This window comes from Caloenas nicobarica, chromosome 3 (assembly GCF_036013445.1).
Source record: "Caloenas nicobarica isolate bCalNic1 chromosome 3, bCalNic1.hap1, whole genome shotgun sequence".
Lineage (NCBI taxonomy): Eukaryota > Metazoa > Chordata > Aves > Columbiformes > Columbidae > Caloenas > Caloenas nicobarica.
Window position 1 is genome coordinate 104,242,730 of NC_088247.1, and position 26,831 is coordinate 104,269,560.

At 46.5% G+C, this 26,831-nt stretch overlaps 1 protein-coding gene across 1 annotated transcript in view; it reads right to left on the reverse strand.

Moving 5' to 3' along the window:
- The window catches only part of EHD3 (EH domain containing 3), a 30,646-nt gene extending 5,376 nt beyond the window's left edge, over positions 1–25,270 (reverse strand). The window contains exons 1-3 of the mRNA XM_065632319.1: positions 24,648–25,270; positions 17,615–17,791; positions 12,620–12,717 (exon numbers count right to left, since the gene is read on the reverse strand). Coding sequence (XP_065488391.1) covers positions 12,620–12,717; positions 17,615–17,791; positions 24,648–24,874 — 502 coding nt within the window. The 5' untranslated portion in view covers positions 24,875–25,270. The remainder of the gene's footprint in view (positions 1–12,619; positions 12,718–17,614; positions 17,792–24,647) is intronic.
- Between the last annotated feature and the right edge of the window lie 1,561 nt (positions 25,271–26,831).

Consider the following 26,831-nt stretch of genomic DNA (forward strand, 5'->3'; position numbering starts at 1 on the left):
GTGGAGACGAGGCACTGTCCTTCACACAGAAACGCCCAAGATGCACACAGTTAAGGACAGCTCTCATCTTCGCCACATTAAGAGATCACCCAAAGAAGTCTTGAACTTGTGTTACAGACACTTCATTCAAATGCACGTCATGGGGAAGCTGCTATATTCAAACAGCTACTGCAGAAGTCTTGCATGTGGCAACAAGAGAGGTCTAGTTTCGGAATTAATGGCCATCAGCATAACCTACAAAAGCTGTGGAAAGCTGGATAATTGCAAGACTTGCACCCAGACTGGTTTGAAATGCATATCTATATTGCTTAATAACTCTGAGGTCTTGTCTAGTTGTACAAGACTAACTTTGTCCCATCCAATTCAAAATCCAGGATGCAAATAACCTGCCTTACCTCAGCAACCATCCTGCCATACCTGCTGCATGTGCAGAAAACAAAATGATTGATGTATGCTTTGCCAAGTACTTGATACTTAGAAGATGGCATGAAGGTGGCGTTGTCAACCCCAGTGGTGGACTCAAGCTCTGAAAAGTGGGTTCAAATTTCACATGCCTCACAACCAAGGATAACGGAAGCCCAGTGTATTGCCATTTCTAGGCAATACAGGGCAGGATAAATAGTGTGAGATGTTTTTTAACACAACAGCAATGACACCAAAAAAATGACCTTTTTTCCTAGCTCTGTGGTATTTTTTCACCCTCTTTAAAGCCTCCCTAAGAGACTGGTGCTCTCTCTCTGCTCTGTCAGGCTCTCCTATGCTGTGCAACATTTGGGGTTATCTGTGGTGCCAGAGTACTGCACTCTGTTAGGAGAGACGATGACAGAGCATACGCTATTTGCATTCAAATCCTTTAACATACTGTTTTAATCTTGGCTTTCATGAATAAATGTAGGATAATTAGTTCAGTGATTTCCCCCCCGCTCTTGTTTGGTTTTTTTTGGTTGGTTTGTTTGTTTTTTGTTTTTTCCTTTGTCCACTCCAAAACCTAGAGGGCAACCAGTGCATCCTAGTCTTCAGAACTACAGAAGACTGCTGAGCTCTGATCTTGATTTTTGCCACTGGCCATTTCTCCCTTGTGACAAAGCAACTGAAGTGAAATCCTGGCTGTCAAGTTAGGAGTAAAGTCTGTGTGAACCTTCTTTTCAGCTGGATAAATTGTTATTAACTGTTGGCCACTGAGAACTTTTATACAACTGTGAAGTATTATTACTGGGCAGTGTTTTGCTTCAGTCAATTATAGTTTGCTCCTCACAAGAAAAGAGGGTGGGAAGAAGATGTGGACAGATTGCCCAGATCTCTTCCATGGGATCTCCAGAAATCATAGATGGAGGAGATGAATGTTTGTCCCACCACTGGCTTTCTGCGCACTCAGGACACCAGTGCTGCCTTTAGTAGCAGCAAGCAATGCTGGGCTCTGGCTCTTTGCTCAGCTATGTTTGATGCTGAGAACTACAGAGAATTCAGAATTAGTATTACCTTTGACAGAGACCTGCTGAGCATTCAATATATTTTACTGACATCTGTGTATCTTGCCCTGTCCATGTGTCTGACCTCAGTAACAATAATGAGTCAGGCTCTCTTGCAGTTGAAACAAACTTGGTCCTGCTTGCTTTCAGATTTTAACAGCCTTTTTAACCTTAGATTTAGGGTGCTCACCTCCATGGATCTAATTGCAGATCTGCTGTAAAGCTACGTACATAGACTCCTTCCCAAATTGTGCTAGGAGGCACTGGCAGCAGGACAGAGCCAGTGTCGATTCCTCATTTCACTTGGGCTGGGTTCAGGCTGTACACTGCTGCTCTGCAAGCAGATCAACGAATTTGCAAATGGGGACACCCCCCAAACTTTGCTAAACACGGCATGCACACCCACACTTAATTTTCAGTTCTGCCTGGGCTGTACTGGAAATCATCTAGCATGGCAGGATAGTTTATTCTTCATACTCAGAACCACACAGCTTGCATTTTCACCGTGGAAGCAATGAGTCAGGGCAACTTTGTTTGGGGATGTTTGTGCATTTAATCTTGTCAAAACTCACTCACTGGGATGCTTCCTTATCAAGCTGGCATGTGTTTGAATCGCAAAACGACTACTTCTGGCAGCCTTTTTCTTGGGCAGATCAAGGGGGAAACAGAATCGTGCTCTCTAGAGCACCTTGTAATGGTACAGTGATGTCCTGTAAGATTGTGTCAATGGTTTCCCTCTGGTAGTAGAGGAAGAGCCACTGTTGGGCTCTCTAGTTTCTTAGTAGGGGCTGGGATGAGGTAGGGAAAGCATCTGCACTTGACACTTAGCCCACCTTTTAGTGATTCAGTAAATATGGGGACTGATTATTTGAAAAAAAAAAAAAAAAAAAAAAAGGAAGAGGGGGGAAAAGAAAAAAGTTGGTATTGCAGTTTTGGTATTAGCTGAGGACATGGGAGACTGACCTGAGCCCTTTGATCTGCCTGGCTCTCACAGTTTGTCCAAAAGTATCTTTAGGTGCCTAGGTCTGTTGATTTTGTCACTTATCAAGCCTGGATCCACAGTAGCACTTCAAGGCTATTTGCTCTGCGAGCCTGTGTTTCCTATTCACAAACAAAAATGTTGCTCTACCAGACAAGAAAAGGGAATAAACATTTGCTCAGAACTTTTGTATGCTCCCAGCTGCTATGGTAACATATAGGGAGTCTTGAATGTCCCTGTGGACTTCACTAAATGTCCAGATTGATTAACAGGATTTCTTTCCCAGCTTCATTGCTTGTTCAGAGATATTCTCACAACAGCTGTCCTGCGTATCTCCATTAAAGAGAGAACAAAGCCCTGGGGAGTAACACTTGATGTTTCAGAGCAGTCACAGCAGCACAGAGTCATTTGCGTTCCATGCTGGGACAAAAGTTGAACCCCCACACACTTATGTCCTGCTTGCTTTGGTGCTTAGGGAACACATATTGTCCTGTTGGTGCCCAGCTAAGCAAGAAACATGTCTCTCTGTGTGCAGCTTGAACAAGTGCTCATCACACCTGCATCCTCCTGTATGGAGGTACCTGGCAGGAAAACCAAGGTATATGGGTATATATTTTGTTCTTAAGTGACAGAATGCTTCAGAGGAAAGGAGAGGAGAACTATGAGTGTTGTATTGTTCCTTAATGTGTAGCATGACATGTGGAAAGGGCAGGTGGGACAGACCTCTTTTAACAACTGTCTACTTGGAGTCACCGACTGTGATGGTGTTTTTTCACATAGACAAGTGCCTAGAGAGTTGCTACACAAGTGATTCATAGAGCTGACTTTTTGGTTTTGCTTTTAACATATAAAAGAGTACATTGTTACTAAAGCATTTAGATAACAGGGTGACAGACACTGCAATACTCTATGCGCAAGCTATTAATAAAGATGTTTAAAAATAAGGTCTTGAATTAATATTTTAATATTTAATTCAGAGCTTTAATTTTCAGAGGACTTTCCAATAGCATAGAGAACTCTGAACATTTTGCCTGACTCCAGCCAGAGCTGGAGGGGCTCAACACCTGAAAACACCTGACACTCAATTTTTAACTAAATCTAATTACCATTTTGATCCGCACTCCCCCCGCCTTCCTTTTGACTTCCCAGATGCATGGGGCCTGACTCTTTCTTCTGGCAGCCTATTAGTGTATGAGCTTAGACCAAGAACTGATCTTGATCTGCAGTCAAATTAGGAGTTTTCAAAGTGTCTGCTTGCTCATTCCACTGCAAACACATGATGTCTCTTTACGCCACCTCTTACTGTTGTAGAGTGTTGCTAAGGCCTCTCACAAAGGCAGCCAGTTACTATCTCTGATTTGGCAGCAGTTCAGAGATGGGTGAAGCTATCCACATAACAGCACAGTTTTACTGTGAAGTTACAGAGCAAGCCATCTGCTTGCCAAAGCTGCATAAATGCAAACCCATTATTACAGGGATGTTTAGACAGAAATGTAAAAGGGAGAATTTTCTGTTCAATAATCCCTGCCCATTTGTGGTTGCACTTACATTTCTGTTAAAAATATGATGTGTATCTAAACATGCTCTAATATCACTGATGCAGCTTTTTTCACAACCTCCAGATAAGGTGAACATCAATAGAAAATTAATACCAACCATAAAGTACTAAGAGGACAAGATGAACACAATAATCATTTTCTTCTATCAGACTTCCTTCTGACAGCATGAAAAGGACTCAACAGATTTACCACAAAGCTGACAAGTCAGTGGGACTGTCAGTGGATTCAGCCTACAGAGAAAATGATCTTCTTGCAGACACCCTGCCACCTAGACTCCGTAAGGCAGACTGGTTTAATGAATACTTGTCTGTGTCAGAATACCTGGCAGCACGCATTTCACTGAGATCTGGCAGGACTATGCAATTATATTTCTGTCAAGTCAGACCAGGCATGATACAATCTTTATGCTGACTGCGGGAAGACGGATGATACCTAACCCAGTATAAAATCTGCCTGCCTGTAACATTTTTAAGCCAATTTAAATGAGCAATGAGTGCGCCTGTATTGGGTTCAGCATTTCTCACCAGGCAGCTACACTAGTGGTTGGGTTATTATTATATTATTATTTTGGTGGTGGTTTTTGTTTTGTTTTTTGTCTGATAGTAGGCACACTACTGGATAATCTGTCTTTTGGAAGCATGGCCACAGCTCCTGTGGTGGTGGAGTCTGGGTGGGTGGGATGGAATGGGAATAGTAAGATCAAGAAATGCTGAAAACCCCAAAGCTGCTGCTTTGCACCAGATATCTCAGTTAACTGTCACTACTGCTTTAAATCGTGCTGCTGCTTTTAGCAATTCACGACCTTCCTGCTGAATTTTAGTCACTGGGAGCTCCCTTCTCATGCTTCTAAAGCTGGTGTTACCCAGAGACTGGAAATTCACTGGATCACAGCCCTCTATAGAGCAGAGTTTTATGGCTGTGTCACTATTTGTCAACTGATAGATTGGCTCTGCACGTCTGAGGACAGCATCAGAAGATGGGATAGCTGGCATAGCAAACACTGACTACCTTGACAGGGAACAGCTCTTGGAGACAAAATGAGTGTCTATTCCAGGGAGCTAATGACTTGATCTGCATTTTCAAACTGAACTAAGAGGGTTTGGAGGCTTAGTCTAACTGGTCATGGTGATGTTCTGCCTGAAAGCTCTTCAAAGGCCAGGGAAGAAGACTATGTCATGGCAAAACAAGCAGGCAGCTCACACTGGAGGAGGAGAGTGTGCCAGGAGGGGCAGGTGTTACCTGAGTGTGACAGATGGCTGTAAGCAAAGGAGAAGGAAGGCAACACGATGGTAAGAAGAAAATGAGGGGAGGAAGGAAGGGGGCAGCGACACATCCCTTTGAAGACACACAAAGTGAGCGGGAAGCAGGGTGGGTAGCTGTTGTGAGCCCCAGGGAGGGATGCTGCAGTGGAGAGGGTGCTGAGGAAGAGTATTAGAGATATGAAACAGCTGGGACTGGGTGGAAAAGCAGTGATTTGGGTAAGTTTCAGTAAGGTGAGAAGCTGGTGGTGGCAGCAAGAAGACAGAAGGAAAGGTGAAAAAGGGGGGATGGGTATTGGATACGCGTCACTGCAGCTCATCCTAAACCATCTTTGTAGAAAGCTGCCATACTCCTCTCTGGAAGTGGCTGCCTTCCAAGGGGATATTAAAGAGATTCCTGTAATGTATAACTGTGGGTGTGTTGGGAAGTAGACAGAAGTCCTTCAGGATGAAGATTTCTATGGAGGTTACATGTCATAACTGCTAGAGGAGGCCTAGCAGGCCGATCACTTCTGCCTTTGCCTATACTCACAGAAATAATCTGTCCCAGAGCTGGTGATTCACAGCACTAGGAGCTACATCCTCCAGCCAGTGCTCTGCATTTCTTCCCCCTCAGTACCAAAAACTAATGGAAACATTACATACTTTTTGGAGACTTGAAGGTTTCCAAAGCAAAGGCAAAAGGACTCAACAGAGCACAGCAAATCTGCCTGTGTTCTCAGCTAGGAAAGATGGGCTGGAGTCAAATTTCTAATGCTAACATTTACATTAACCAGTACCTGGAGTGGCAGAGTGTGGCCTTTTGCTTTCATGTTGTTTATTACAAGGGTTTCAGGGTTGGGAAGAGACACAGAGTCTGGCAGGGCTCTTGCTTTATGTCAATGGAAAAAGAGCGAAACCTCACTAGACGTGTTCAAGTCCGGTGGAGTAAAACTGATGAGAGCATTGTCCAGAGCAAAGTTTCCTTACGACATCCTGTTTAGCTTCTATGTGCACACAGCAGAACTTGTCCCCTCTACCCTTTACATATTTATACATTTGTCATTTGTCACAGATGGACTGAATGTTTCCTGGTACTCAGGCCAATCCTCAAATAGTTCCTAGCCAGATTTTGAGACCTCAGAAAGCATCTGAATATAGGCCAAGTTTTCCAGAGGGGTCAGTGCAGAGCAGTGCTGATGCATAGCTGGAATTCCAAGGAAGTTTTTTTTACTATACTATCCAAACACTAACTGAATTCTCCCAGTACACATAATTTAAATTTGGGGAGAAATCATGTTTGAAAACCTGGCCTGAAATGGCCATCAGTAACTAATAGCTACTATCACTCACCAGGCAACACAGTCCTTCTCCATTGCTACTCAGGATGCTGAAAGAACATGTGGTGGGCATAAATAATGCAAATTGGTGAGGTACTGATGGGCAAGACTGTCTTTCCTTGATGAAACAGATACTTAGGATATTTCTGGAGCGCACAGTGAACAATAAAATGGACAGATTGAACAGTTGATCAAAAAATCAGACTTGCTAGAGCAACTGTTCAAAATCAGACAAATTAAGTACTTGTTATATGTTAACAGGAGTAAAAAAAAAAAAAGCACAGCCCTTTCTATCCATGTAACTATTTAGTCTCAGTTCTTTTGCATTATTTTTTTCTCTCCTAGTTCAGGAAATGCAAAACATAACAGTATTTCCAACCCAAATCATGAACACAGCATCTTCCCCCTCTGCTGACCCTGGACAAAATCATGGTTTGGTCTTCCCACAGCCCAAATATAATATTGAGTTTTTGTTAAACTCTTTCACGCTTTCAGGTGAAAAGTTAGGCTTGCAGCTTTGCATATTTCTACAAATAAAAAGGGCCAGAACTGTGCAGATTCTGTGCTCATTTTTGCATTGCTCTTGGAGGAAGTTGTCGCAGAAGTGCAGAACCGTGTGACTGGAGGAACTGAGCCTTTCAGTGGAACAGTATGCGTTTGTGAGACTCTGATAAAATCAGGCAAGTTGGCAGAGCAGCTACTGCATTGCAGTAATGGAGGTGAACTGGGAAGTCAAAACTAACCAGTGCACTTCCACCCTCCCAGGCAGAGTGAAACACAAAATATAAGCAAACATCATCAGTGGGGAGTATTACAGCAAATATTTGAAATGCCTCCCTTTTAGAGGCCTTCAGGGTGGATGCTTTCAGCTGTATATCATGCTGTTGCTAGCACACGTGACAAAACTCTTCGGAAAAAATATTTTCTTGTTGCCACTGTACCCTAAACGACATTGCATGAAGTGGGAGAACATAAATTCCCTTGGTGTTTGCCTTTCCCTTCCAAGCATGGCTATTTGAGACACAGTAAAACTGAGAGCTCTGTGCTGCCTAAGACTGTTGTCCATTAGTGATTTTCTTCTCACTGTCAGGCTGGTAAGTAACTACATATCCCTGGTGCTGAAGCTGCTGGTCATTGGGAATTCTTCCTTCCCAGGAAAACAGCAAGGCTAGTGTGTGATTTTTTTTTTTTTTCTTGGCTATGGGAAGCCTGGGCTGCACTGTAGCCAGAAGAATGGAACTGGGTGGAAGGCTGGAAAAAGGCTGCAATAGTGCGTACTGGAAAGAAAGCAGATGGGGAATGATGCTGCCAGTCCATAGCTCCTGGTTAGGACCTTGGGCTCACCACTGACATGGGAAATAGAGGAGATGACATATATAGACTGAAGATGAAGCGTTCAAGATATATTCAGCAAGCACTACCCTGAAACAGGGATCAAATACAGCTCGGCAGACCTGGATCAGCTTAGCTCAGGGCATGTGTAGGTCGAGACTGATGGTTAGCAGAGCGTGTGAGGCTCAGCTCCCCAGGGGTGGCCCTGCTTCTGCAGCGCAAGAGTTGCTGTTACCAGGTGGCTCAATTAGCATGGCAGACTGCTCAAGACAGTGAATTATGAGGATGTCCTAACTCTTGCCCTGGCTCTGCTGTACTGCATGACCTGACCTGTGGTCCTCTCCTTTCTCCTCATTTATTTCAGTACAGTTGTCCCTTTCTCATCTTCCCTCCTGGCAGGATGGCCTGGGTTCATTATGTGACACCAGAACAGTGTTTTGCAAATGGATAGCATCCATATTATTACCAAATTGTCAAAGTAGCCAAAACTGTGCTGTTGTGGTACAAATACCTCCACTATGAGCATCTCTGCAGCCTGCTGATGCCTTATGCTCAGCTGGAAACAATAAAAGAAAGGAGGAGGGCACAGAGTGAGAGACAAGGCAAATCAATGAATAGTTCTTTACCTGCAGACATAGATCCATGCCTCAGTATGTGAAAAAGATGAGAAGAGAAAAGCTGTTTTCCAGGCAAGGATTATACAGAAGCAGTGAAGGGCAGGATGCTTTGGGCCATGACATCCTGGGAACACTTCCCACCAGGCCTGTACACGAAACCTGTACATCCTAGGGGGTCTGGCTACCACATCAGTGACACCCTATGTCCCACCACAAAGAAGTGCACGAGTCACAGGAGCTCAGTAGGACAAATCACTGCAGGCAGCTGCTTGGCTACACTTTTTACCAGAGCCTGAGAGCAGCAGCAGCGGCTGTGTCAGTGCTGGTGATCTTGTTGCATGCCGAGGGGATGTGGACTTCAGCTATGACAGACTGCATCACCTTCAACTGCTTGACAGGCCTAAACCTGCAGGTCTGCTACAGGGAAACTTCATGGGCCACTCTGTAGCGGGGAAAGGGTTTTTATGACCATGTGGTGATGTCCTGAAAGAGAACAAGCGCAGATGTCTGTTTCTCAGGATGACACAGCCTTCCTTGGAGGAAAGCATGCTACCCATTTGCAAAGCGTTGCTGCTGGCTACACAAAGCTGACTGCTGCTAACACTGACGTGCTGGTGCTTCTGCATGCTGTCTGTCCATCAGGGAAGAGATTGTGTTATCTGTCATGTTAGTCTTTCCAACAGCAATGAGGCAGTTGATTTAATTCAGAATTGAGTTCAGACAAATTAGAAGCTTCAGAACCTGGTCTTGGTTCCTGAATCATTCCTTTAAACCCAGTTTCCTTGCTTCTGCTCCTTGAAACATGGATGCGATAACAGGAACAGCTATTGCCTTGAAATTCAGGGGTATAAGGTGGCTCCCAGAGACTGCTAAACTTCGATACCAGGGTATTCAGCTAAGCTGGCACTGTATAGATTAGCTAATGCTCTTGGCGTCTAATGGGAAAGGAGACAGATTTGTGATGTTTCCAGTGAGAGGAATTTCTTATTTTTAGAAATGCTGCTGGTTCTCATGGGATGGACAAGCTGGGAAAGACTGCCACATCTTTTGCATCTTTACTTTTACCCTCAAATTTCTGACAGAAAACTGCTTTACTATCTACTCCCTTCCTTGATCTTGCATCACAGGTACCCCGGTCTGAGGGTCTTAAAACCTACTATTAGTAAACAATGGGGCTAAGAAGAGCTCCCGTGTTCCCAGCAGTTAAAAAAACTTCAAAGTGCCTGTTGGGGAATTGCTGTAAGTCTCCCTCAGGTCTTGCTTTATTCCCAAGTGAAATCTGAGCAGGCTGGGAAGGCTTAGAAGAGCAGAAGCATTTTGTTGTGTCAGCAGTTTTTAGTACTGTCTTGTTTTCTGCCTAGAAACCACATTATTGCTCTATCTGTCTCCAAAATCAAATTGCTAATGAGGGCAGCAGCCTCACCATTTTTTCCTATTTCTCTTCCATGGGAGCTGGGAGGTGAGCACTCCCTTTCAAACACCAGCTTCCTTGAGATAAGCTTAAGCCAAGGCCTGGCAGCAGCCCTTCCTAAATATAAGCACCTCAGCACTCTTTTGACTCTTTCTGCTCCCTGGGCTGGATCCCCTGCAGATAGAAATTGCTAGAGTTCTGCCAGCTTCAACAAAACTATGTTGATCTAAACCAGATGAGGATGTTGCCCTGTAGCTATTGAAAGGCCATCTGACGTGGCCCACATAAGCAGTTTCAGGCCTGGATATAAATGTAGTGAGATCCCACCTGCTCTGTACTTTTAACTGTTGTGATCAGGTCAGTTGATAGTCAGGTTATGACAACCCCCTTGTCTGGTTAGAGTGTAGCAGAGCAAATCCCTGGGATGGTAAGATGAGCAGGAGATGGCGGTGCTCCACCTAGAGTTCTCACCTTCTGGCAAAAGAGTGAAGTGACGACATGCGGGCAGAAAAGAGAACTTATTGCGGCCTTTCAGTACTTACAAGAGGCCTATAAGAAAAACGGACAGACTTTTAGCAGGGCCTGTTGCAATAGGACAAGGGATGGTGATTTGAAACTAAAGGAGGGGAGATTCAGACTAGACATGAGGAAGAAATTTTTTATGATGAGAGTGCTAAAACACTGGCCCAGGTTGCCCAGAGAGGTGGTAGATGCCCCATCCCTGGAGACACTCAAGGCCAGGCTGGACGGGGCTCTGAGCAACCTGATCTAGTTGAAGATGTCCCTGCTCATTGCAGGGGGGTTGGACTAGATGACCTTTGAAGGTCCCTTCCAACCCAAACTGTTCTACAATTCTGTAAGTTCTCCAGGAAGAACTTGCCCCATGTGCTGAGACAGGTCTCCAGTCGTACAAATAGGTATAGCAAGCAAAAGCTTAGAGAACTGGGACTCCCCTTTAGCCTTCTCTGCTCATGAGGAACATTCCCTCAGCTGTTCCCAGATGTTTGGAGAGGCATTACTGGCTCGGGTCAAGTGCACCAGTGTCTTTCCCAACAGTGCACAGCTGTGCATCAGTATGTTCTGGCATTGCTGGTGTTTACTAGAGTAGCTGCAGGAATAGGACACCAAGGCCCACTGGGAGGCTGATAGAGAAATTTTGCAAAAGGAGCAAGAAGTGCCAGCACATTTTGCAGGAAGGGTATTTTTAGTACTGGAAATAGTTGGAAAATAGAAAAATCTTGTAATAAAATGTTAGGACTTGAACTGGTGAGGAGATTTGAGAAAGTGGCTATGGAAGTTTTTTGGGGGGACTTGAAATGGGTCCATTTTGATTCGCATGCCTTTTTTTTTAAGAACAAAAATATTTTCTGCTAAGCAAGTTTTCTTCACAGTTGTAGTTCCACAAAAGAACTGGTTGCTTTCAGCGGCATTTTTTGACTGAAAAGCGTTTACACCATGTAATATCAATTTTTGTTTATCTCCACTTTTACACACTTTCTGCTGAAGGAAGGAATGCTTGCACAGCATGTTTTTCAACATTCTGATGAAGGCTTGTGAATCTTGCTACCTTTTATATACTGCCGGAAGGAATTTATGATCCCCTAGCAGTGCAGAGACCCATGTTGGAAAAACTCAATGTAAGTTTTCAACTAACTTTAGCTGTCCATTAAATCTTTATTGACACTTCTTCAGCTGAGGTCCCTGTAGTGGCAGATCCCAGTAAAACAATCAAGACCTGGTTCTGTGCAAGGTGGTTCCTCAAAATAGAAAAGGAAGTTTCCAAGAACAATTTCAATGCAAAGGAGTGTTATAAAAGTGGGAAAGGCATGAGTCATCAGAAATCTGATGGGACAGAACACCGAAATATAGGAAATATCTCAGCGCTTTGGGTATAGCCTGTGCTGCTGAAACTTAATTGTGCATTGTTAATAGGCAGTGTGAATGAGAACTGATCTTCTCAAACCTGAATGCTGTGATTACTACTCTTGGCTTTCTTCCAATGAAATGATGCATAGCTACCAGCTTTGCTAAGGAACCTCTGGGAAATGTGAGCTATGTCACCACTACCTTACAGAGTAAGAAAGTGACCACAGACATTAGGTTTGATGTATCAAGATGTTGCCCAATTCAGAGGGTCAGCCTGAGACGCTCAGAAGTTCACTGAGAGACTCTGTACTCTCCATCAGATCCATTTAGTGTCCCCAGGATTTCCAGATTCCCCACTGTAATGAGGAACCTGGGTGCCAATGGCTCTTAAGCCCAGTCTAGTTCTGTGCTAGATTTAAGAAGCCTGGACAGTGCTAGAAACCTGCTAGGTCAACTGGAAAGAAACCAGGTTGATTGCCATGGAGGCCTTACCCATGGCTCGTCAATAAGTCACTGAAAGGAGTGTTTCTGCAAAGCAGATAGGTATTGACTCTTTGTGATAGAAATCTGTTCTGCTGGGAAATACTGGACTTTGACACAGGTACTGCTGACCTTGTCAGCAACCTTCCCTGAGAGCATTTAAATTATCTATAACAGATTGCAAATTGAGTCCATAGGGACATGGATAAAGTCATGCTGTATCTCTACTCCGACTAGTGTTTGTGCCTACAGCTGGTACAGCTTGAGGTGAAACTCATATAGAATCTTCATTACTGTCATTTGGAAGAGAACTGAACTTGGGACTTACCTCTGCTAATTCTCTGTTTTTCTCCAGAAAGGATTCCTGGCGTGTCAATGACACTGATGCTCTCTAACACAGGATTAGGTAGCTGGGCACATACGAACCTGTGTGAAAATAAGTGTGTTTAAAATAAAAGATATTTATGATGTGCTGAACATCACAGGCAGCATGAGACAAGCCAGACTCTGATCCGGCTTACAAGTCTTCAGATAGACCTTGAAGTTACTCTTGATTTAAATAAATGAGAAATGAGCCAGAACTGAGCACTTTCTCTGACTATTTTGCCGATTCTGGCACATGGGTCTCAGTCATGACCTACAGAAGGTTTTTTTACGTGGCCCCCAAAATGTGAATTATTAATGAAAATGTGGAAATGCAAATGTTTTCATTTGCTGTTTAGATTTTAGCAAGAAGTGGTATTTGTTTTTCTTCACTTGAGCATTCCCCTGCAGGGTTCTGAACTCAAGTGAACTGGAAGAACTTATTTAAAAAAAAATCAGCAATGTTGTAAGATTCTTGTTCTCTTTTAAATTTGGTCTTAGCCAACAGAAAGTGTGGTATTCTTCCACCATGGAAATCCTAAAACATAGGCAGCACGAGATCTCAAGAAGTTGCTTAGTCTTATCCTCCTGCCTCAAGGCAGGATCAATCAGATATTTGTCTAAAGTGTTCTTCAAATCCGCAACACTGCAGACTCACCAACCTTTGCTGGGAGTCTACTCCATTAATTAATTATGCTTACAGCAAAATCTCTTTTTCTTAATGTCTAATCTAAATCTCCCATGCTACAATGCCTTTCAGTCTCAAACACAGTAGACATGGAAAATGATTTATTTTTTCTCTCTTGTCGCAATGTATGCTATTGTCATCCTGTCTCCCCTCAGTCTTTTCTCTAAATAAAAAAGTTCAGGCTTTTTTTTCCCCTATCTCTTTTAATTCTCTCTGGCTGCCTTTCCAGTTCATTTCTAAATCCCTGAAGACCCTTGGAGCTCTCCTTTGGGTCCTCTCAAACTGCTCCACATATTTCTTCAGGCGTGATGCCCCAAGCTGATGTGGTACTCCAGCTGTGACCTTGCCAGTGGTGAACAGACTGGCTGGATTGCTCCTTATCTCTTACATATGACGGTTCTGTTTATACATCTCAGTAAGATGTTTGCTTTTTTCACAGCAGTTTGACACTGTTGACTTGCATTCAGTTTGCAATTCACTCCTCCCCTCTCTGCAGCTCCATTTCTGTGTAATTGCTCTTCAGCTGGTTGTTCCCCATCTTGTATCTATGCAAATCACTGCCTAAGAAGAGTATCTTGTGCTTGTTTTTAGTGGGTTGCAGCAAAAATCTGTCCACTTATGTGACTCCCAGGAGTGTTTCACAGATAGTCTTTTTGTGACGGCATTTCAAGCAGCTATAAATATGTGTATGTATACGTACATGTGCATATTAATAAGGTAGTGTGACATCCAGGCATAAAAAACATGTTATTGTGGGAGGAAGCAGAACCACATAAAGGATGGGGGTTGGCACAAGGGTCACCAGATGCAGTCAAGGCAGACAGAGCCCTGCAGCACTCTGATGAGTGGCTGGTTCCGATGAAGTCTCTGCAGCTATGAATTCCTCCAGGCTATGCTAAAACATCACCTCAATTTTTTTACTTTTATGACTCCAAGAAGATTCTGACAAGAGTGAATGAATCCTCATGAGTTAGATAAGTGTCTTATCTCCGGAGCTGTCAGCTATTTCAGACCACATATTGCAGCCTCTTTCTCCGGCATCCACAGCTTAGCAGGTGGCAACAGGGAGCATTTCTGAATGTGTAACATGCCATGTAGAAACATGGGCCTGGCTTGAGAAGCAAGTTGAGTGCACAGCAATGCACAAAAAAAGGCTCAGGAGGTCACGTTATTCCCCTGTCCTGCCAGCCCAGTTTTGCTCTCCATTGAGCATTCCTTGTGGTCTAATATTAAATGGCTCAGGCAAGGGGATTTTCTACCAGTTTCTCTAGGGAAAGTACTCCATGGGAGACTTCAGATATAAGGTCAGAGGCCAGCGTCAGTGAGTACATTGTGGCTCTGTTGGCAAGGTTGTTAAGGCTGCTGCCTTCCTGTCATCCCAGCAGAACGGCAGGACCTCAGGGAGCGTGACCTAATTCTGTCTGCAGCCATATGAAGGGAAGAACATGGTGCCAAACTAGATTTTCACTGCCTATACAGGCAGAGTATGCGGGTGAAGTGGAAACCTGTTATCCATGATGTCTCCTGCTGTTGACGATGGACTGACTCCACCTTGGCTTCCCAAGACTGAATTTGGGGGTGTGAGGAATCTTGCAACCAAGCCAATGTGATATGAAAGTAATGGCTGAGATTCCTGACTTCGCTCCAGGCCCTTGGTGCCAAACAAGTCCTCCTGATAATGAGATGCAACCTGCAATTTCTCTGGGATCCCTCCAGAGCTGGGGTACTGCCAGCAGAGTTGGAGTGAGGAAAACAATCCCTTCTCTCAATACCCAGGAACCACCTGGGGCAAGGAGAGGCAGACGAGAACCAGGGTTGGAACATGGTGCTGCAGAACTGCTCTCCTCCTTTCAGTGCCAGGCAGCTTGTCAGCCCTCTCTCTGCCCTTAGCCAGGAAGGTATGGGCAGGTGCTTCATCTTCAGGGAAGGGAGGGAGGAGACAGGCTCTGAGCAGCACGATTAGCTGCTGTCTCCCAGCCAAATCCTGACTGTACCACTCTCCCCTTGCTTCCTGGAAGGCAGCAGACCCCAGTCACTACTGGGAAGAAAGTACCAGCTGAGGATGGATGCTCATTCCTTCTGCTCCTCCAATTAGCCCACCTGGAGCAGCAGGCTCTGCACCCCACAGGACACAATATGGGCTGCCACCATCATGGTCTGTGTGAATGCTACTACCTTGTGCTGCTCTGTTCCTTTCCACCGGTGCCCACAGCCAATCACTAACCACCCAAGGTTAAAGCGGTCTTGCCCATGGTCACTCTCTTATCTCAGCTTAGAGGGGTGGCTCCTGGAGATTACCTCCCTTCTCTAAATTTTCCTGCTCACAGTCTCCTAGCTGAGGTCAGTGCTGTAGTAAATACATAGCAGCAGCAAGATATGTGTAAGGCAGAGACAGCTCTGCACTGTCTCTTGCCAAGAAGCCAGGCCCACAATAGTAGTGTGGGTGGCTCAATCCAGTCCAGTGGACGCACTCTGAGTTACATCTGCTAAGTTTCTGACCCTCTGAGTCAATTCTTGCATGTGCTTAGTTTCCTCATTAGCTGGATATTACCATCTGCATTTTCAGCACTGTGATGCTACACTGCTGAGCCAGTCCCCCTTAGCGTGTCTTCCTTCGCCAGTTTAGAAATCATTACCCTCCTTCTATCTGTCAGCAGAAAAGGCATCACTTAGCTGTTATGGCTACTCCCTGCATTGCTAGCAGGACTGTGCTGCTGTGGCTGCTGAATTACCGCTGTGCCCCTCTGCCCTGCTGTCCTCACAGGCACATGCTTGACTCCTTCCTCACAGGAGAAGGAAGAGTAGCAGGAGAGTAACAAAAGCACAGCATGATACAGTGAACTAGGCTAATGGGCACAGAGATACCTTGCTGCGTTAGAAGCAAATTGCATTCAAGACACATCAATCAGTTCAATGCAGGAGTGCTTGCTTTTTTGCCCTCCACGCTTGGCCTCCTTACTCCTGATGTTGTGTCTCCTCTGTAGTGAACTTTCTGTCAACTGTGGCTGTTCCTGGCTATCAGCAGGGCTGTTCTGAATGATGTTCTCTTCATCTGCTATCTCTGCATTCCAGGCAGGAGGACTGTGAGAGCAAACCACCCTCCTGCCCTGGTGTAGGGAGTGGCCCATCACCTGACCTAACTGTTGGCCAGGTCCAGATGTTCTGGACCCTACAAAATACTGAAAACCTCTCCATGTCCCTCTTGTACAAGACCACATTGATGTATCGAATGACAAGCCTGTGTAGTGATCAGATATTGCTTCCAGAGTCACCCTGAGGGACTGTGTGTTTCTCTGCACAGTAGTGACTCCAGCTAGGTCTCTCTTCTCTCATCAGGCTTCTCCCCCACGCTTCACTGCAGGTCCCTTCCCTATCTCACTGCAGCCTGATGCTGCACCCTCTGGATAGGCACCTTCTAAGCTCAGAAGTCAGGAAGGGAACCAAATCCCAGCTTTCCTGGTCATTTGGCTGAGCAGCTGCCATCTTTGCAATGTCTCCCACACTGTGTTAGCAGGGAAGGTGCTGATGATGGGTGTAGTCAGTTTGTTCCCATCTGCCGGCTGCAGCACAGTCTGTGCTCATCTAGGATATGGGTGTGTGCTGCTGGCTTCCTGCAAGGCCTAGATCCAAAACTCACTATGGTTGGGCTAGATCTAGGGGATGGAAAGGTCACATTCCTCCTATCACAGAGCCACTGCCTAAACTCTCTGCTAGTTTTTTTAATGGGAAAGACATCAGAGCCGGCATCAGTTTGTACCTGAGGTTCTACATATAAGGCAGCAAAATGGAGAGAGCCTGGTTTTGTTACAATGGGGGCATTGAAGCAATATTTAAAAATGCAAGAAAATAGAAACGTGCATATTATGCCAGTTCCACTTCTCTACAGACTTCAGTGGCTACATCTGGTTAGACTATTTAGTTTCAGGCAACTGAAGTGATGGCAGAACAGAAGAACCTAGGATTATAAGAGCAAGGGAGAGTGAAGTGTAATTAAGAGATTTACCTCTAGACTCCTACAGGATGAGCTTGACAGGCTGTACTGTGACTTTTGTTTATTCAAGTAAAATGAAGGTTTGTCTCACTTGAATTTGTTCATCTGCCTCTCAGTGAGTGACTTACATGCACCTGGTAGGACTGGAAAGGCTTTGCATCAGCCATGTGGCTAGTGAAAGAAAGAATAGTGTAATGCCTTATCCCTTTAAATTGCTAAGCTGTGCTGCTTATTGGGTTCTGGCTTTATTCTCCAGAGCAACTAAGTTCTTGAGTACTGACCTGTTCAAAAAGGCATTGCCAAAGGCGTTGAGTTTCCTGAACGGTTTTTTGGGATCCACCACCAGTGCGTTTCCAGGAACGATTCCTTCCACATCTCCTTGCATAACTGCTATAAAGGAGTCAGTTGTAGGCTCTGGTCCAATCCTCATCCCTGGGAAATCCTGCTCCAGCAGGTACCTGCAGGCAAAAAAAACAGGGTGTGGGCATGAGACATGAGCTGCCTAAGTCTTAAATGAGTTGTACTGAAGACTGCAATGTAATTATGAAGCCCAAGAGTATGGATCCTTGTGAGACTATTTTTAGCACTGTCATCGAATCACTTGATAAATGTCGTGGCAGCTTTTCTACTCAAGATCTCCAGACTTAAAGACTTCTTATTTCAGGTAGATTAAGAAATTGAGAAGATTACAGCTGCTGGGAAGAGATTTGCATCATGTTTGATCATTTTGTGTATTTAATCCTCAAGACATTTGGAACAGACTTAGCATAGCAAAACAAAAAACACCAGTTCACTGCAATCACAGAGTTAATCCTAAAACCTTACTGGTCTTTGGTGCCAATATCAATTACTTCACTGCTGCTCATTTCAGCAGACTCATCCAACTAATGTGCTTAGCCTCCAGTTCAAATCAGTCGCTCAAATGCCAGCTTCTCCTGTACTTGACTGTTGAAGTCTCAAGTCTCCCTTCCTGTGTGCTTCTGCAACGCAGCTACACATCTGCAATACAAACTGCTCATGCACATTAAGCATACATGGGTGGCAGAGTATATCCCAATATTTGTTACCAAGCTAAACAGCACACTAAGCACAGCAACCCTTATTATTTCCTGAGCCTCTGTCAGCCTCTCTGAAGCTACAGTTTGGCAAATTTCATGGAAAGAGAGTCACCTATGGGGCTGTAGGACTTCGAATGGGACTCTGAAAGCAGATCCTGACCTACTCTGCCAAATTCAGGCTGGATCAGTGGTGTGCATGGGACAGGTCCCCTTGGCTCATTAAAGTGCCAAATGCCACCACTGAGGTCAGGTCTGGGTTTGTGTGGGTGTGCAAAAGACATCCTACCTGCTGGCCCTACACTGAAAACTAAGACCATTGTGTCCATGTGGCTTGCAAAAGAGAGCTAGAACTGGTCTAGAATTCAGTATGGAATGGTGTTGGGCCATCTGACCCGGTGAAAAGCTCTGGATTGTTACATGAGGAACATACAGTTGTCAGGTTATGAAAGTTAGTATAATACTGTGTTGCTTGTTGCCAATAGGTAGCTAGCATTCCTCTTCTGTTGCTTTGACCTAATCTTTAGTAGGCAGAAAGATAAATATAAAGTTGCTGTGATGTTAAAAGTAGATTCAGGGGATGCGGAAAAGGAAATGGAAGAAGGGCTGAAGATTTTTCATGACTGAGACCAGTGGGTTTAACAACCAGCACTGGTTCACTCAGATGAGTCTTATCAGAGAGGGTAAGTTCCTACGTGAGGGACTAATGGACCGCTGGCATGAAGGCTTTAGATAACTTTTTTGGGGTTCTTGCTTTCACCATCATTTTAACAGAGGTAATCAACATCCAGTGTTGTTGTACTAGTTCAGCAGGGCTATTTATTGACACCATGTCAGCAAATGCATCTTCATTTCCCAATGGGCAAGGCCAAATCAATCAGATCTAGAGGTAAAATGAGAAAGGGCAGGGCCAGGATATACTGCAAATCGCAGCTATTTCTCTGGTTCGGTACACATTAATGATGAGAATGGCTGCAGCAAGAACAACTCCAGCAACTATATCCATAATTGCCTTAGAAGCTGACTACCCCCTTTATTGGTATTTTAACATGTATTTTCCTGTAACTTCCATCCCAAGTGATTTCCAAGCCCTCTGCTCACCAGGATGGACTTCTCTTAACGGGAGCAACTCCAAGATGAAGCAGCAGCTGTTAGCAGTTCCCAAAAAAGCTGGGATAATCCAGGAAGGATTCCAAGAAGGGAAGAGCCCTCTGACCTATACTAGGATGGATATACATCCTATCTACCTAAAGCCTATGCAGGGGTTCCTATAAAAGTGGGTCATTACTTAACCAAAGCAGACCACAGCTAATGCTGGTGTGTGCTACCTCCCTGGCCAGTGATCACCATACACCTTCCTGGCAGCTACAGTAACTTCTCTCTAGCTTGGAGCAGCCATTTTTCTCCCACCAAGGGCTCTCTAGGCTATCATATGTTCTTGGCTCCAATTCCTGGAAAGCTCTTTGCACTGAAACTACCATTTGCTAGGTTAGAGGCCACTCAGCCAGACTCCAAATTCCAAGTTCAGGTGGCAATCTGAAAATGTTAGCCCCTGATGGACACTGCTGCAATGCTTGTCACTGCTATTAGCTTTCCTCTGCTCCTGCCTTCTACTTTGCTTTTGGTCTGACAGTATATTTACGAGTGATATGCAGATAGGCATTCATAGAATCCATAGAAAAAAATATCCAAGTTCTCCCTTTGCAAATACTAGAGAGAAAAGAAACTGGTAGTGATAACAATCATCAAATGCGACAAGTGGAGTGCTTTTGATAAACACCCCTTCCTCCCAATGCCAGGTGGCAGCCTTGCCAGAACAATAACCTGTTTGTTTTTACCAGTTTGAGATGCAGCTGTAATACAATAGCTTTTGGGCAAGGGGAAAAAAAAAAAAAAGCCTGTGGGTTTTGTTCGTCATTTATAGACAAAGCTTTCGAGAAAGTCTACACAACAGTCCTGCATATAATAGCAACACTACTACTCTAGCCAGGCTGCTTGAAATAATTTTACCACAGCCCCACTCAGCCAATGTTTCAAAGCATTTCTGTGTTTATTTCTTGCATAAGATCTAAAAACCAAAACACCCCAACAAAAAGCAGTCTCATATAGAAGTAGCTACAAGCCAATGTTAATTGACTTAATGTGCAACAAGTGGTATGAAATCAGAGATGAAGATTTGCACTGCCTAGCATCAGAGCATCTATTTTAAGGAAGGCTGCTCTGGGAGGTTTGGATACGAAGTGCAGCAGGGTGTCTGCAGCACAAGAATCTCATTGTATGCAGGACAAACACAAGGGGATTTATTGACACTGTCTGATGAGGAAGGCATTTCTGCTAGGCAGTGACACAGGCTGCCTCTGCTAACAGAAGCAAACTAGAGAACACATGCAATTGTGACATTTGTGGGGATTTCTGGGAGAGAAGACCAAACAATAGCTGTGGAAAACACCAACTCACAGCAAGCAACTTCCCCTGCCAGCACAGCATGCCTTATTCTGAGCTGCTGAACACCTTCAACGGCCTGGGGGAGTGACCTCCAGCCAGGCTGGGGACACCTGCAGAGAGTGCCAGGCAAGAGGTGAATGGTTTTTTTATAGCCAATCTGCTTTTTGGAGAAGTGTCTGGAGTTGGTATGTGCCCAGGAACATCTTGCTGTTTGCCCCATTTCAGGCCTGTGCCCCCTCCTGGTGAGGGGAGAGGTGAGGGACAGGGCAGGAAAGCTGCATTAACACCAACCTGGCTTGGGGTAGCTTTTCCCAGGTAGGTTTGGAGCAGCACAGGAGCCAGGGCAGGACATCCCAGGCTCTCCGGGCAGGAATGCTGCAGGATGTGGGGGAAGGGATGGTTTCTGGTGATGAGTCACGCAGGAGCTGGGCAGGATGCTTGTGTGGCAGCAGAGGTGATGGGGAGCGGGAAAGGGAAGAAGGGCAGAGCAGGAGGAAATGGTGACAACTGCCTGGTGCAGGCAGAGATGAAAGGTTCAGGGCCACACGGGGAGGTCACACCAAAACTCTGCATGTAGCCTGTGACAAACAGTCTGCAGAGGCCAGGACACGTAAATGATTAGCTGTAGGAGGAAGGGGTGGCTACACCCAAAAAGCAAGCCATGTTGACAGTTAGTGGAGCTCTGGCAGGCTCATTTATTTTATTAGCAGGATGGCTGGACACAAGCCAGGATTATTTTTAGAAAAGACCACAGAATCTGAGTTAATTAAGCAAGTAATGTTCTGTCCTGCACCCCCACCCTCTTACAGGAAACATAAAAAGCAATAACATTGCAGAAGCAGGCTCCAGTGGCATCCTGCTGAGGCTGTCAGATATTCCCAGGTAGAGGTGTTGCCTTGCCCTTACTGCTTTTCAGACCCTGGCCCTGCAGAAAAGCCTCAGCTGAGGAGAGAAATGGGAGTGAGAACAGAGGATACAGCAGGGAGCAGGAACAGAAAACCCGCAGTTAGTAACACGACATCTTCCACATAGCAAGGTAAGGCTCAGCTATCTGGGTCCCTGAAAGCAGGGAAGAGAACAGCCTGGCTCCACTGAAAACAAGCCAGTGCCCTGGTCTCACTTCACTGGCTTTGACCCACACAACTCACCTCCCTCCTCCCTGCCTCAGCCTCCAGTCATGTTTCTCACCACTGACCTTGACTGCCTTCTTTCTGCCATCGCTTCCTGACAAGCAAGAAGCCTCACTGCAAGACACTGCAGCTTAGGTGCTTCAGAGCCTTGCATTTCTTCCTTGTTTCCTCTCAGATTCCCCAAGAACAAGAAAGATGTTTGGGAGATAAATCCACCTTTGGTACGTGACTAAGGTCCTTTGTCCTTTATTTTAATGGTGTACTGGGATCCAGGTGAACTGGGACCAAGTTCATTCCACATGAGTGTTTAGTGGTGCTAAGTCATCTCCCTAAGTTGCATGGCAATGCAAGCAGGATGCAATAAGAGTGGAGTGGATACGCAGGGATAACACTAATTATCCCACAACCTGACAAGATTATGGAGGAGATATTCAGAGCTGGTTTCTTGCTTTACTCTAATAGCAAGACATAATGGTTGTTTCCTCTCCTGGTTCCTCCCCCAGTCCCCTTTAACTCCTCCCTGCTCTCAGTTTTCGCTCCCACTTGCCTTCCCACAATAACTCTGGGTGCTAATCTGGTGCTTATCCCAGCTCTAATGACCAGTGCCTGCAAGCTCACCCTGGAAACCTATCACAAGCAATACTCAGTTTTCTGGCACCTCCTGCCTTTGGTTGGTTGGGAACATATGGAGCAACAGACCCTCATACTTCTCCTACTGGAAGAGGCCCTGGGGTTCTCCAAGAGTTCTCAGCTTTCACCTTCTTATCCACTATTCTACACAGAGAAAAACTCTGCCTTCCTTTGCAGCCTTCTCAGGTCCATTTTGCACTCCTGGGAAGCAGAAGTTCCTGGTCTCTTCTGCTTGACCACAGCCTCTGGGTAGGCTCAATCCAGCCCTGTGCACAGAGAAGGCTGCGACACAAGGACACAGGTGTGAATGAAATGCAGTGGACTGAGAGGCTCAGATCAGCTTGCGGACAGGAGAACAAAGGGGTTGGTGCCATCCAACATGAGTGAAGACTCAATCTGCTGCTTTTGCCTGGAACATGCTTTAGGCACTCAAACTTCTTGCAAAAGGAGCTCAAGCTTACAGGAAGAGGACTTTACTGAACAGAAAAGGGCAAAGGCAGGAAGTCCCTGCCAATACCACCATGCAGGTAAGACTGCTTGAAAAGCTGATGCTGGCAATCCAGAAAGAAGCATTAGTAAGAGATGCTCTAGTTACACAGCTAGCAGCCTCAGGAATGGATATTTAGCAACCTCCTTGTGTTCAGGGGAAGTTCTGCTCTGAGGTGTCAGCAACCCAGGGGACAGAAAAAGCCTTTCAAACACATTAGGTACCAAGTCACCAAACAAAGATCTGGGGTGGAACCAGACAACTATGTTATCCAAGCTAGCCTCTCTATTTTTTTTTTTTTTAGGAGCAACTCCCTTTCCAATCCCATGCCAAATACTATTTAAGGTCATTCATGCCCCTTTACCGTCTGACTTGCTCACAAGAGAAAAGCCTTCTCATTCAAACTCTGTTTGCCAGGTGCATAACAAGGTAGCAGAAATGCATTCTATTCTTGGCTCCTGGCCGGTGCATTAAGCAGCAGGAATATTACAGCACATACAAAAAATAAACTTGCATTTCTCAAGGTCACTCCTGAAGAGGTAGAGCCAATTTGATTCACCTCTCTCTCTCAACAGCTCCCTCCTCCACTAAGAAATACTGGTAGAACAAAGGGCTGGCTACTTGTGGCTTACATCCAAATGTACACTGGGGTAATTCCACATATTTCAACACAGCCACACCAGAAGAGGCTGGAATTTAACAGTAAGCTTATGAATCACATAGGAAACGCAGACAGCACAGCTTCAGCTATGATCCCAAGAGAAAGGCTGCTGCAAGTTGAACTAGCAATGTGGCTGAACAGAGGTCCCTGCAACCAAGTCCAGCTGAAAAATTTTAACCCCCTCTCCGACAGTTTCACATCAAACCTGCTGCTGGCTGCTGCCTTGCCTTTACAGTTATGAACAAACTTGCTTTTCCCAGCATCTCAGCAGAGCAGGACACAAACAGGGCTTACTTAGTTTTGGAACCCTGAAGATGGGCAGGTCTCTCTTGTGCACACACACACTTGAGCACGCATGCTTCTCAAACTAGGCCCTGAGCGTTGTTTCTGAGCACCAGAGAAAGAAAGACAGACACAAGGAGGAGACACAGACCAATTCAAGCACCCACTGTAGGTTTCCTTGGCCATAGGTCACCCTGCTGCCCAAAAGCTACATGAAGTTGGAAAGAATGGCTGTTGGAGGGACTACCCTGACCCAAACAGTCACGGGGACACCCTGCGCAAAGCTTCCCACAGCCTTTGCACTTTGAACGGAGATGAATGACTCATGTCTCCACTCTTATGCCCTGCCAGCCTCCTCAGCCCTGCCCTGGGCTACTTCTTGCCACGTCGGTGTTCCATGGGACATCTCACACCACCCTGTCCTTGCAAAGGAACCCTCTCACAGTTTGAGTGGAGGTGGCTTTTCAATTGAAGGGTGTTGATGGGCACCAGGGGTAGGGAGGGGGGAACTGAAGAGGGATCCAGGTGTAGCACGGGTACCAGAGACCCGTTCTGCCCCACCACAGCCCACAGGCATCGAGGGTGAGGGCACACCCGGGAGGGAGGGAGGCAGCCGGGTGTTACCTGATGAAGGTGGTCTTCCCAGTGGAGTACTGCCCCACGAGGAGCACCATGGGCTTGTTGTCGAAGTCGGCATCCTCCAGGGCCGGCGAATGGAACTCGTGGAACTTGTAGTGCTCTTCCAAGGGGAGCAGCTTGGTTTTATAGAGCTTCTTCAGGCCCTCGCTGACCGTCTGAAACACCTCGGGGTCCTTCCTCCGGCGGTCGTCGGTGCCCAACCAGCTGAACATCTTGGGCCCGCCTGACGCCAGCTCCGCAGCGACCACCGGGGCAGGGGCGGGGAGGCGCCGCTGGGCTGGCTGGCTGCCGGCGCGGGCTACCCCCGCATGCCCCCTCAGGCCGGCCGGGCGGCGGGGACAGGGGGGCGGCCTGGCGGGCCTCGCTCCCCTCCGGAGCCCACCCGCGAGGGCCGCCTGCTGTTACGCGACCCGCGGCGGCGGCTGCAGTCAGAAAAACGGTCCCCGCTCGGGGCTAAAACAGCCGCTTCTCCTCGTAGCCTCGGCTGAGCGGCGCCGGTGGACACCGCCTCCCTTCACGCCGCCGGCAGCCGGCGTGGGCATGCCGCGGAGGCAGGGCGGGATGGGCGGGCGGTGGCGGCGGCAGCGCCCTCTGAGAGCGGCGGGCGGCGTTTAAGGGCGGCCCTGCAGGAAATGGGCCGGCGGCGGAAGTCGGCGGCTCCTGGCAGGCGCCGTCCGTTCTCCCAGGCGGGTGAAGCCACACTGGGTGGCGCCATGTTGAGGAGGGGCGCGGCGGGAAAACGAGGCGGGGAGGAAGGCCGGGCCCGCCCCGCCCCGCGGGACGCTGCGGGTCACAGCGCCCCCTGCGGGCCGCTGCAGGGATTTGTGGCCCGGCCGCCATTTTATTCCTCTTCGCTTTAAAATAAACTCCGGCGTGTGCAAATCTGAGGCGGGGGGTCGGCTGTTTGTGAACACTGCCACGCCCAGCTGGGTCCCTTATCCCCCTCCCCACGCCAATTACTCGAGTGGGGGCAGCGCCAGCAGCGCCAAACCGCCCTGGCTGCGGTGCTGCTGTCCCTCCTCAGGGGCTCGCAGACACCAAGCTGGCTGTGCTCACCATTTAAGCAGGAGATGGAAACTTCTTCTGTCTCCACTCCTTTATTCTTCCAACAATTAGAGTTTACAGGACAGCAGCTGAGTGAAAGCCGTGTGGGTTTTCCAGCCACGGCCCACAGCTCAGCGCATCGCACGTGGCGCTGTGCCACCGGGCTCCCCTCATCACCCCTGAGTGGCCGGGACAGAGCAGCGATTTTTTTTTTTTTTTCCTAAAACATCCCCAAATGGCTTTTTCACTTGAGTTTCTCCGGCGGGTTTGAGAAATGTGGCAAGAGACTTGTATTTCACTAGAGAGGACACACGCGCCCCAAGGCACTTGTGGTCCCGTGTGCCTGGACAAGGATCCAGGTCCCTTTCTCTGCACCTGGCGGCAGCAGCAGCCATTTTCCTGCCTCTTCCCGTTTTGGTCCCATGTGCTTGTGCGTCCCGCGGCACGGCCTGACCCGGGAGGTGCGCGCGAGGGCTCCAGGGACCGGTTTTCTTTTTCTGGAAGAAAATAGCAAGCTGACTGTATTTTCTGAAGGTCAGGCTTGTCTGCCTTCCTGCCAATGCCTTGAAGCTAGTCTGAAAGTGGAATGAATGTTTTGAAAGCTCCTTTGGACTGATTTCCCTCATTTCTGTCGTTTTATACATGGAGACTTTTGGCTTTAAGAATTCGATGACTCCTTTCCCATGAAAACTCCTGAAAATGAAAGGCCCCGTAGAAATCAACACTTTTTGGCAAGAATTCCGAATTTTGTAGGGGGAAAAAAAAAAAAAATCACTTTCATCTTCTAGATAGTTTTGCCATTTAAGGGCTGCGCTCCTCCAATGCCGTTCTGGTATTTCTACAGCTATATTTGGAGTCTCTTTGGTGCTTGCTTGCGATATCCTCCGAGCTGAGTAAAGGGCAGGCCAGGAAGCCTTTGATGGTAAATCTCCCCAGGCCACCTTGATGCCCTTCCTGAGCGCAGTGAATGGGGGAGGAAAGCGCGGGTTCTGTTCTGCAAGCCACAGGAGCTTGACAGCTACAGGTACACAGAAGCACGCTTGTCCCACGTTTACAAGAAGAGGATATATATTAATAATAAAGTTGCACTAATCATAAATATGTTCATCTGGTGGCCAAATGGCC